This window comes from Rhea americana, unplaced genomic scaffold (assembly GCF_003343005.1).
Source record: "Rhea americana isolate MKP2758 unplaced genomic scaffold, rheAme1 scaffold_275, whole genome shotgun sequence".
Classification (NCBI taxonomy): domain Eukaryota; kingdom Metazoa; phylum Chordata; class Aves; order Rheiformes; family Rheidae; genus Rhea; species Rhea americana.
The window spans coordinates 112,075-124,438 of NW_028186396.1; the positions used below are offsets into that span (position 1 = coordinate 112,075).

At 36.7% G+C, this 12,364-nt stretch overlaps 1 protein-coding gene across 1 annotated transcript in view; it reads left to right on the forward strand.

Annotated features, from left to right (window-relative positions):
- The first annotated feature begins 352 nt into the window (after positions 1 to 352).
- Positions 353 to 12,364, forward strand: part of CCDC170 (coiled-coil domain containing 170) — a 45,354-nt gene continuing 33,342 nt past the window's right edge. The window contains exons 1-4 of the mRNA XM_085308422.1: positions 353 to 421; positions 1,764 to 1,840; positions 3,976 to 4,003; positions 9,625 to 9,756. Of these exons, the coding sequence (XP_085164548.1) occupies positions 1,764 to 1,840; positions 3,976 to 4,003; positions 9,625 to 9,756 (237 nt within the window). The 5' untranslated portion in view covers positions 353 to 421. The remainder of the gene's footprint in view (positions 422 to 1,763; positions 1,841 to 3,975; positions 4,004 to 9,624; positions 9,757 to 12,364) is intronic.

Below are 12,364 nucleotides of genomic sequence, written 5' to 3' on the forward strand. Positions count from 1 at the left end.
ATATTATATGTGAGCAATTAATTGTATTACTGTTGTGTGCTTTCAGTACTTCCCCATAACGCCAGGAAAAGCCTGTGTTTTATGTATTATGCTACCGACCACCCCTCTTGTTATGCCTAAATGTGTAATATGCTAAATCCAGTAACTTGTTTCCTGACGGAAACGCTTGGGTGTCCTGGTAACGGCCGGTTTGGAAGCTCGCACACCACCCACCCGCTGCCTGCGCACCCCCGCGGAGGGGGGCGGGGCCTCGGCAAGCCCCGCCCACGTGGCCCGCCCCGCTCCCAGCCCCGTGCGCGACTCTCGCGATAAGCCGCGGTGCGCGTTGCTAAGCAACCGGCGGCGCGGACCGGCAGCGGCGGGCCCGGGCGGCCGCGGTCGCCCTGCGGTTCCGTGACGCGGGGGCGTCTAGGCCGCGGAGGTACCGCGGTGCTGCGCGGTAACCTCCCCCCCCCCAATCCCCTCCCGGGCGGCGGAGCAGGCCCCGGGGAGGTGACTGACGGCACCACCTGGCTGCTGGAGAGTTACCTGTGCGGTTTAGTTGATTTTGTGTGTGTGTATGTGCGTATATATAAAACATATATATACATATATATGCACACATATATATATACGTAAATAACTTCTGTAGTTGCATACCCACGTCAGTTATTGCTGAGTAAACTTCAGGCTTATCTTTACAAATTCAAGGACAAGAACTATTTTTTTTTCTCCTTTCCTTCCCCCCCCTTCTTGTTAAGTGCTGGGAAAGGGAGTATCTTTTATGTAGTAGGAATTTATTGTTATCTAAGAATTTCTCTGCGTTTCTTCCTCCTGGTTTGCTGTCTTTGATGTGAATTTAAAGGAGACGCCCAAGTATATTGATTGCAAAGATGGATCAAACTGTTTGCTAAAGATACAGTCGGAAACTTGTAACAGTTTCTTATTCTRAAGGGGGAACAACCTTAGTGTCTGAATGACTGGTTATCTCCTTAATAGTGAAATGTAATTTTGTAATTACGCTCTATTGTTGAGACCGTCACAAGGTCTACTGCTATCCAATACAATAGTTTGGGCCTGACTGAAAAGTTTTCATTAGCCTTGTTTAGTTACAGAATAGGTAGTAACCCYGTCCCAGGTCCTCCTCACCTGAAGTCGGGAGCTTGGAAACATTAGAATACTGTCAAAATTCAGATCTATAGTAGAAACTGTGATTTGTGGTTTATAAGCCTCAATTTATAATTAATCAACAATGCTAATCAGTCTGAATTGTGTATATGCCCATGCATTTAACTACATCTAGAGCATTTGCCATTTGTTAACTGTAGTAAAATGGACACTGTAGGAGAATTGCAGGAGTGTTGGCATTGTATGATGGTTTAATATATTTTTCTTCTTACAAAGTCATCTAACTTGATCAAGTTGATCAAGTAAAGACAGTAAAACAACAAGCTTTGTATAAAAAAAAATCCCACTTAGTCCCCACCTAAGCAGTTAATTTTGTTACACGTTRCTCCTTCTAAACATTATCTTAGTAAGTTTTCCAGCAATTTTTATTATTTTGAGACTAAAGACGTCAGCTCTTCCTCACCATTCATTTTGGAAAAGTGGTGAGACAAGACACCAGAGAGAATCCAAATTCCTTAATTTAACTGTATAGCTAAAGGATGAAGTAATGCAAAAAAAACATATTAAGCAACGTTTACAGAAGGTGATATGCTACTGCCTTGTAATTGTCTGGAGATGACTGCTGTGTTTTATCACATTAAACTTACTATATTTAGATGCAAAATCAGCACATCCTGACAGAAAGGAAAATGAAAGATGGAAATATGTTAACTTCTGCTTGTAATAGTAGAAGGTAAGACTGAAATTTTGATTGTCCTGAAACTTCTGTTTACGCCTATTAGTCAAGTTTGAAATTGGCTTCTTGAGTAAATAACAAAGACAGTGGTTTTTACCTTTCATTAATACCTTTTAATGGTTACTGTAAAAGAAGGTAGCACTGAGCATTGTTCTCCTGAAAGGCATTTAGAAAATTTCTCTGGTAATTTATTTGAGCTATTGGAAACACTTCAGTTTTGTATGTTTCTAGAAAAGTGTACTAATGTGTTTAAAGAAAAAAAATAGCAGGTATATAACAAAAAACCTTTTTTCGGAATTGAACACACAAAAACTGTGAAGAGTTTGACCTTGTTAGCAGGAAGAAAATAGAGTTGAAAGTGATCAAAAATAATGAGACATATCTGGCAGCTGATATAATGTGAAAGAGTAACTGATAAATCTGAAATGGTTTTGAAATATTACCTGCGAATTTAAAAATGCTATTAATATAGTATTAAAAATATTTTTAGATCTCCAAGGGGAGGCAAATTTTGCTAAGTATTACACAGAATTAACTTTATCCAAAAYACACATAGAAGCTGGTTTATTTACGAACAGAGATTTTTTTTTTTCCTGAGTAGATCTGATTTTTGTCTGTTTTCATTTGCGTTAACAATCTGCTTTATTGTATATTGATGGCTTATTGTTTTGACACTCATTGGTGTGTTTAGGTGCAGTGACTATTCTGAAGCTATGTGCATGCTGCTTGGCTGGTCATTTTTACCAAGCAAAACGTGTAATAGTCAAATTCTGCCTGCCTTCCCTTTATTTGACTCACTAATTAATGTCTGAACAGGGTTCAGYCTCCTGATTTTCATGGAACTTGTGGTTATTTATGTGAGACTTCCTTTTTCTCCTGCAGATTTTATGAAAAGTTGTACTCCTAAACTTGTTTCTTATTTTGAAGTAGATTATTTTCCAAAATAAAATTTATATGATCTGTGAATGCTGAAGCAGTTCTCTTGTCTTTTCTATSAATTTTACAGCAAAGTTTTGAAAATGGTGTTGTTGGAACATGTTTCAAATGTTTAATCAGAAAACTAAACTAATTAGATTCTGGAAAACAAACTTTTAATATTATCTTTYTTGCTGCTGTTACAATAGAGTCAGAACACAATGTTTAAGCTCCCCTTTTCAGCACTTCAGACCATGCAAAATKATTTTCTATGGATCCCCATTGATTTATAGGACACTTTAGCCTCCTACAGAAGCARTTGGATATTTGGGGACTGAATTTCCTTGTAATTTTTTAAGGAGCTAATTTTGGGTGGGAATGTCTCAACAATGCAGTCTCCCTGATACTTCGTACTAGATGTTGTCATCTTCTGGTGACAGCAAATAATAATCAGCTGTTGTACTGTGTTAAGAAAGTGCATCATATTTTCAGAAATGAAAACCATTTAAAGGTATATCTACATCCATGAATATTAATTTAGGTCATATTAGAAAGAAGTATTATAGTCTCAGGATCTCTCATTTTCTTGCTTTCAGAATATAAACTATTATGACACTGGAATTTGTACAATTGTCTTATTTTCAAATTTGCCCTTTGTCTTTAGGTATGTGATTATTGGATAGCCCAGTGTGTCCAATTGTRTACTAAGTTCTGTACAAATGTACAGTTAAAAATGGTCTACTAGTTAACTTATGGTCTAGGGAGAAAGGRGTGCGTTCAACCAATTAAAATTGATTACATGCTTGTTAGGCAGATTTAGTTTTTCTTGATTTATTACTGTAGAGTAGATAGAGGATAAAAAGAAGCTGTGATGAAATGAACAATAGCAATACATATAAAGCAGTTGCAGAAGGAGGTTCTACCTGCCAAAGGCCTATGTTTGCAGCTGAAACGGTGATTATAACTCAAAGTGAAAATGTCTATTTTAGCTAGAGGATGAAAATTTGAATATTGTGGAGGCCATCAAAGCTTCTGGTTTACTAGAAAAGCTTTCTTACAGTTTTCTGTTTTTTTCACCCTATTTAGTTGACAATAAATTATGAACTAGTTTAATGAAGCAGGTTATGAAAAATCTTGGAATGCCCTATATCCTCATTTCACAAAATCAGTTTAATTCTAATTTTCAATCTCTTTTCCTCTTTTTCCCCCCCCTGTAGTTTCAAGGGAAGAACGGAGTCGACAAAGGTTTGTGACTCATTGTTTGTTTTTGACATGGTAACCCTAATGTACTTAGGTGGTTTGGAAATGGGAAGAGGGAACCCCTGCCCTGAGTAGTGTATGTCTGCTATAGGCAAGAGGCAAGGGAAAGAATACGCTGGCAGGTCACTTAGGGTGATGCTTTACTGAGGGCTTTCTGTTTCAGTAGGGATTTATATGTATATTTTGGGAAAGGGATGGGAGCAGTGGCAGCAGTGTTTGCCAGGGTTGAAATTAGAGAGAGGAGCATCGGGAAAGGGCTTTATTAATAAAAGAAAAGTTGACAAAAGCAGAATGGGAATGAGCGACCTGAATGGTTGAAGGTTTTTGAAGTATTTAAGGAGGTATAAAACGAGTATTACTGAAGTTCTGCCAATCTGAAATTAGGTGAAGTTTGCTAATTCAATAACAAGAAGTTGGGTACCAGGAAGGTGAAAGTTGCTATTTTTTTTAAAAGAGAGAGAGAGAGAGAAAACTCAAAACAAAAATCCCCTCACAGCAACACCAACTTCATGTACTGTACTGATCAACTACATCTGCTGAAAAAATGCCTCTAAGCTGAGTTTTACAACTCTTGCATTTAAATTACTAATAAAGCTGAAAGTCTAAGTAGGTATTACTCATAAATATTGTAAACGTATTTTAAATTCTGTTTAGAATTTGAGTTGATACGACAAGCTTCATTTTCTTGCAGGTGAATAGAAAGTGATTAACAAAGGTTCATAAAGCAAATGTGAGACAYCCCTCCTTCTCCCTCAAACCGGAGTGGTTGAGTATTAATATATAGAATCATAGAATCAGTCAGGTTGGAAGGGACCTCTGGATATCAGGGGGGTCACCTAGAGCATGTTAGACAGGATTGTATCCAGGCGGGCCTTGAATATGAAGGTTTCTCCTGTCCATTGCCTCTAATTCTTTTAACATTTTATTTATTTTATTGCCTTAACAGTATTCAGTATAAACTAAATAGTATTGATGAGCTATTAGATTTGATTTTTTCCAGAGAAACTTAGAAGTGCCACATCTGCCTACTAAGTTTTATCTTTGCAGTAGAATCATGCCTGATGAAATGGTTTCATACAAGTATGTTTAATTACCAGACTTGTGAACAGCTGCAGGCAAAAGATTAAAAAAACCTATTCACTTAAATATGCATATCCCCTGCCAAAAATATAATTATACTAACTTTTCTAGTGTGGTGGTGCAATATATGATTAGCTTCGTATTTACAAAGGCACTTCAAGATGCAGAGAACTACTTCTATAGTAAATCTCACTAAAATTGTGAGTGAGTGAAATCGTGATTCTCTAACTTTTGCACCTGGCTTCATTTAAATCTATTTTAAATCCTACTGTATTTCCATCTTTGCATTTCCATTTTTTTAAAGTTCATCCCTTTAAAATCTAGTCATATGACAAATGTAGGTTTCAGAAGTTCCAGCTATAAAAGGTTTTCTCGTGTTGATTATTACTGAGGAACAGAGGCCTTCTTTCTTTGGCAACAGTCTATAATCTTTTCTTTTGTCAATTTTAAGATTTATTCCTTCTGTCTGTAGAGTCAAAATTGGTTGTGTTTGTTTAAGGAAAGAAAAAGAAAATATACAATAATATAGTAATATAAAAGTATTTATCTTTTTATTACTGTTTCCAAGCTCAAGCTATGGTTTTGGAGCCCTGTTGTATTACAGAATGAAACAAAAATCCCTTCTTCAGAAGATTTCAAGTGATATTAAACAACAAGTGGAGTAAAGCAAAAAGGCAGACAAAGTATCAGAGACAGCACATGCCTTGCCTTACTCCCTCAGAATGATGATAAGGTGTTGAGAAAATTAGTAGCTCTTTTATCTCAGAGTTTGTGTCCTGTATTATATGTGACCATGAGCTATACTGTATGTATCAATCTGACTTGATGAGTTGCAACTCCTGTGTTTTTGAAGGAGCACAACTGAGTTTTTTTGAGGGAGATCGATGTGATTGAACTGGATGGATCTAACCCAGTGTATATGAGAAAGCTGAAGAAAGATGAAAAAAAGAGTTGACAATATTATATGTACTAATCTAAGGTTGTTTACATTCTATTATAGTCCAAACTAGCAATTTTGCTTTATTTCCTAGGCCTTTTTACTTATGTTTCTGATAGGAGAGGGTTATTTCACTAGATGGTAGTCTGTTTAGAAAACTGTTCTTTCTTTTTGCTATTTTGAGTAGGTAGGAGCTGAGTTTCTGATTTATCTCAACTTGAAAACTGAAGCTGATATACATGAAAGCAGAAGGGCAGCATGTCACATTTTAACTTTATATGTACAAGAGTCTCTGTTAACCTCCTATAAACTCTGGATGCACCTTTAAAGTCATGGTTTCTGACATCATGAAACCTAAGTATTTTGGAACTTTCTTATCAAGCCGTCTGATGGCTGTTTCCACATGTGGCACATGGCTTTCCTTATCTCAGCTTTGGCAATCTGAGCTACACCCTCTTTGGTATAAAAGAAGGGAGTTCTTAGGAAAAGCTCCATAACTTCTTAAGCCCATCTGAAGTTGAAATAGCTATTAGTAGTGATGGTGAGTAATCGCTCACTTAAGGCTACCTTGGTACTTGAGGGCTGGCAGGAAGGAAATGTGACGCTTATTATTTTATTAGTAAGACATTTCATTTATAATTCTGCTTGAGAAGGCCTTGTTGGAAGTGCGTTGATTTCACAGCCTAAATTACTGTCMAGAATTACAGGAAAAATGTAGGGAAAGGAGAGTAAAAAGACCAAAATGATCTCAACTGAGCTGCTAGTTATTCTGTCTTTCTTACATCTCAGGTAGTTGTCTTCAAGTCAGTCAGTAGTCTTCTCTTAAAAAACACAATTTGTGCTTCAGTTGGTCTTCCACTCATGCAGTCTGAATAGCATATGAGAATGGAAATAAGCAAAATTTTTGTCTGAGATGTCTTCGCACAGAGCTAACTGTGTGTGCTGCTCCCTCTTGGTATGGGTTTCTCTTTAAAAAAAAAAAAAAATCTTTCTAAAGCCTAATCATGCCCTGAAGATAAGATGCAGCAGAAAACTATTTGTACTCCCAGTAGTTTTGGTAAGGGTTATATTGTCCACTGAACAGATGTAGAGTTTGTTTTTTCTAATTGAATATTTTTATGAACTATTCCAAGTTGCTTATTAATCCATAGAACACTGATGGTTTATTGACAGGCAAATTAAAAATACATTTGTGTGTGTGTGCGTGCATGCTTTTGTGCTCTAACCAGAACTGAAACAATTGCACAATTTGCAGAGGGACTTAATAAATCAAATCCATCTAGCTTTGGTCTGTTTCAGCGGCCCTTTTGTGTGTTTGGCTGCTCTCTTAATCACATCCCTCATGGACTTTTTCTATCACTATTCAGTGATGCTATTTTCCTAAAGCAGCCCACCACAGAAATGCTTCTTGCTTTTCTACTAAAATGCATATTTAAATCTATACTTGTGAAACAGTATTTACAAGCTTACTTATTACAGGAGGGTAATATTGTATTTGGAACTGAAATAGTTTTTATTCCAAAGTAAGATTTTCTTTTCAGGTAATTATCTAGAAATAACTTTTCATCTAATTCACACTACAATAAAGAATGAATTTTAAGTAAGATAAACCTATACAAAATGTGCAGCTTTTTCCATATGGAGTTAATACTGATTACATACTAAGATACTGTAGCCCATTAAGAAATTGTGAATGGCTTTCAAGAATTTGTATCTCCAAGTCTTGCTTGAAAAGAGTGTATTTCAAAAATAATGCCTTTGCTGGTCAGCATGAAGTGCAAGCAATACCTTGTCTCTCTCTTGTTTGGATACCTAGTTTCAATAGCAGTCATGACCTGGAGTAGATGTGCGTTCCTGATGCGTACTAAAAGCATTAGGATGGCAGTTTGGCTTCAGTCTTCTGTGGAAGCTGATGGAATAAAAATCTCATGTCCTCTCCTCTGCTRTATATGCTCCCAAATATCACTTAAACATAGTACTATTCTGAAGGTGTTAATGTCTTAGTTTTGTGGTTACTATTGATCTGAAAAAAAGTTCTGTCTTACAAAGTTTTTATCAACATCTCAAGTTTGAAGTTTTGTATGGAAAAATTTAAATATCAAAGGCAAAGAAATCCACTACACTTATTCTCCATTTTTATAGTAGAGCATACGTGAGAGAGCTTGTTTTGACAAGTCAAAAATGTGCATCTAAAAGAGCTCTAGCCTTACAAGTGGCCTGAAGGATACTACTGTGCTGGAGGCACAGAGCCAATGCTTRCCATCTATTAGAAGGGCTTGAAAAAGGATGAAAGGAGGTCAGTATGGCAATGATGACTTCTAGGGAGGAGAAACCATCATTCACTAAGCTGAACTTGTTTCTAAGTGAAGAAGTTCAAAAAGACCTTTAACCTTGGCAGGTTAGAAATAAAAGCAGAACTGTGCAAACCTTAAAGTGACTTTGAGGAGCAGGTAGGAGTGACTGGGTAGGTATGGACACCTTAACTTGATAAAGAGACAGCTGAGGCATGGAGAAGATTGAAAGGACTGATTTTTCACCATCTTGTCCAACATAAGAATTGGAGGTCATGAAATGTAAGTAGTAAAAGCCACACTGAAAAGTTAAGTGATTCTTTGCATAAGATGTACTTGTAGAGTTCCTTGCCAAACAACATTTTGGATGATGAAAGTTTATATGGATTGAAGAAAAGACTGGATAAGTTGSTAGAAGAGGAACGTTCTGAAGGTTACTAAATACATAGTAACTACAGGGAATAACCTGAGATGTAAATAATTGAAGGTTRTGGAGTTGTTGAAGGAGAACATACAGCACAAGCATGTGGTATTTACTCAGGGTTCTGTTTAAGGTTGCTGTTGGAAAGAAGATACTGAGAGAGATGCTCTAACTCTGTACAGGAGTTGCTACCATGTATCTTCATTTACTCCCCCCCCACATGCACGCGCTCTGTGTTTTTATCAGTTAAATTAACTTGGTGTTATTTAAGGCAACTGCAATTTCTGTGTTAAGTGCTGCAAGATACCTTTATAAAGAATAAAACTGAGGGTTCAGAACTACACCATTGCAGCTTCATTAGCCCAGTGGTTATAGCCCATTGCATAAAGGGAACTGTTGAAAGGCAAGAATAGCAGCAGCTAGAAGCAGGGTTGAGAAAAGTCAGATAACTTAATGATTGCGTACTTCGACTTTTATTTTCTCATTGGTTTTTTTCTTTCTCCTCCATACTGCTAAACTAGATAGATACACAGAGCAGCCCAGCACTTCTTAGGGGTAATGGGCTTATGTAAAGAATAAAAAAGTCTTTCTCTGACATCAAGGATACTTTATATATATTCATATTTAGTCATGCAGCAACCATGTAAGTGGCGCTGCTGATATACTTTGTCACCTTAAAGACACTGGTGACTGAACTTGCAGATGGAAGTGCTGACTGGTAGAAAAGTCACTGTTTACTCTAATAGAATCAGTTACTGTGGGAATAAGGTACTTGGAATAAATGCTGTTTAGTAGCTCAAAAGGCCCACCAAACACYGAAGCAAAGGTATGCAAAAATGTGATGTTTGATAGTTTTCTTTTTGTGTTGTCTTCCCAGGAATCTTATGATTGCTTTCCTTCGGATATTCCTGTCACTAGAGAGCAGATGAATCGATATCGGGCTGCAGCTGAAACTGCTCAGAGTGAACTTGCAGCACTTTTGGTGAAGTATGATTGTGCCCAGTCAGAGGTACATTTTAAAATACCTCCAAATCCTTCTCCAGACTTGAGGATTCTCTACAGTTACTTTCTGTAGAGGATAAAATATTCRTAGGAAGTCCAAAAGTCCTTGTCTTTTGATGTAGAATTTTTGTTTCTCATAACTTTTTTTTTTATTATTTTTATTTTATTTTTTACTCTGGTTGCTCGGTATCCGAGAACTTATTATGACTGTATATTTGAAATATTGGCACTAGAGTCTGTCTTTTACCATGGTCATTATTATCTTTGTGTGAATACACTATTTGGTAACTAAACCTGAAAGTTAATACTTCAGAATTGTGACTGTATAAAATTTGTGATTATTGTCATCCTGTTATTGCTGGCGACTTAATGTGTAGCTCCATCCTCGCTCATCTCTCCTTTTTAATGAAATTACAGCTCCCARAATTTGTATTTCTTATGTTGCCAGTGAAGGTGTGTTTGAGCTAATAAGGCTGATTGTAACTAGAGTAACTAAAGTACACATAAGCATAATTTTTTGCTCTCTCTGCTGTGGGGATGGTAACTCAGGAGAGATGTAAGGTAGGCAACTGGAGGAAGTAACATTTATAATGAACAATTGGATTTGTTTAGACAATTTTCAGAGTTTCTATATTTTCACTCTTTTTAAATATATAGCTGAATAGGACTTATTTAATCTGATTCTACAGTGCAGTCACTGGTCAGTTTTAAAATGGCAAAGATATTTGCTGCTGAGAGAAATGAAGTGCTGCATACATTTATCTGCATCCATAGATCTAGGGATATGTGTGTGTGAATGTATGTTTGTGTGTGCATAACATATATGTATACCTAAAACATGACAGAAACTTGAAACATTCATCATCCAATTAGTACTTTAAACATTTGTACATTTTACAAATGTGTATTTCTCTTGCACTTTGTAAAGTGCTTTGAGATACACTTCTGTAACACGTGAACATTAAAAAAGGCTCTGTCTGCCAATGAGATAAAATTTCTTTTATTACGGATAACAGCAAGAATATGTAATGTTATAGGAGAATGACTTATTAATAGAGTATCAAATTAAAACCACAGGGATGAGTGTGTGTCGGCTGAGCTGAACTTTGACCAGTTGATCCTGAAACTGCTGTAAAGATCCTGAAAATACTGTGAAGATTGTAAAAGGTCTTTAATGGCTATATAGGTTCAATAGTTTAACTCTACTTATCATTTTAAAAAAGTCATTCAAAACTTCATGTTCTCATGTAAATAATTTGTTCTCTATATTATTTGAAATCTTGAATGGCTTTACTGCCAGCATAACTGAGTGATTTATAGATTCTTTCAACATTCTTATTGCAAAAGCAAAAGAATAGTCAAGAAGGCAGCTGCTCATGCTCTTGTTAATAAAGACCTTCATGACCCAGTTAAGGTCAAAGTCTGGTTATGCTGAGTGCTCTGTAAAACTCATGATATGGGATTATTCTTGCCCTTTCTGCTGTTGAAACTGACCACAAAAACAATGGACAGAAGAAAAAAATATCCCATTTTGCAGATGGGGAGTTGAACCACAGAAAAATTTAAGATTATGAACATTTTAAGCTACAATAACTTGGTCCAGCTGCCAAACAAAGCAGCTCTATTGTTCATTCAGCTGCTCATTCCCTTCCCCACACTGCCTCATCCTTTGGGTTGACATGAATATCTGTGTAGTTATACAGCACACTGGGTTGGGGAAATGATTCATCTGAAGAATAAAGCCTCTCCTTCTGGGCTGTGCTTTAGCCGAATCAGTTTCCCAGGCTATGTTACTTCATAGCCTTATAAATATTTTTGCATAGCACAAAGAAGAGGGTGGAATATGGAGATGAAACATTTGAGCCTAGGAAGGGTCAAAGCTGCTTTCCTCAAAAACAATGCTGATTTATGTCAACTCTGAAGTGTCTGATGAACTAGTGCTTGCAGAGGAGGGGTTTTAGCAGTGTAAGCTGATCAGAGACTGAGCTGCTGTTGAAGGGGTGGTCTATCTACCTGACTTCTCAATAGTACCTTTTTTGCTGTAGCTTGAGTCATATCAGCTTTCTGATCCAGCTAAAAATAATAGTCTTTTTTTTTTTTTTTTTTTTTTTTTGAATGGAAGGACTAATTTTCACCACGTATCTCCATGAATATTAGCAACCACATATGGTCGGTGGTAAAAATGCATTGTAGGAAGAGAGGGAGATATGCTACAAAATCTAAAGATTTAGAATGTGGTTCCAAGACAGTTCTCAGTAAGACTGATATTTTTTTCCTCTTCAAAAGGGTTGTTCTGYGTCAGTGTTATAAACACTATGTTCRTTAGATCTTCAAAAAACCTACACTCTTCCTGCCTATCTCTTCTCCATAAAAAGTGAATTCTTTTCCTTCAGCTGAGTGAGTTAAATTGTTTTGTTGAGAAGTCAGACAAGTACCAGAGCCCAGAGCAATGCAAGGAAGAAGGCAGGAGTTGCATGGTGGGGAACATCCCTTTTCCAAGGCAACAACCATTCAAATGGTTCACTAGTCTCTTGAAATTTCACTCAGAGTGTCTGGAGTTTGTTCCAASTGATTAGACTCTGGTAGAACCATGAATTTATTCTGACCTCCTAAGT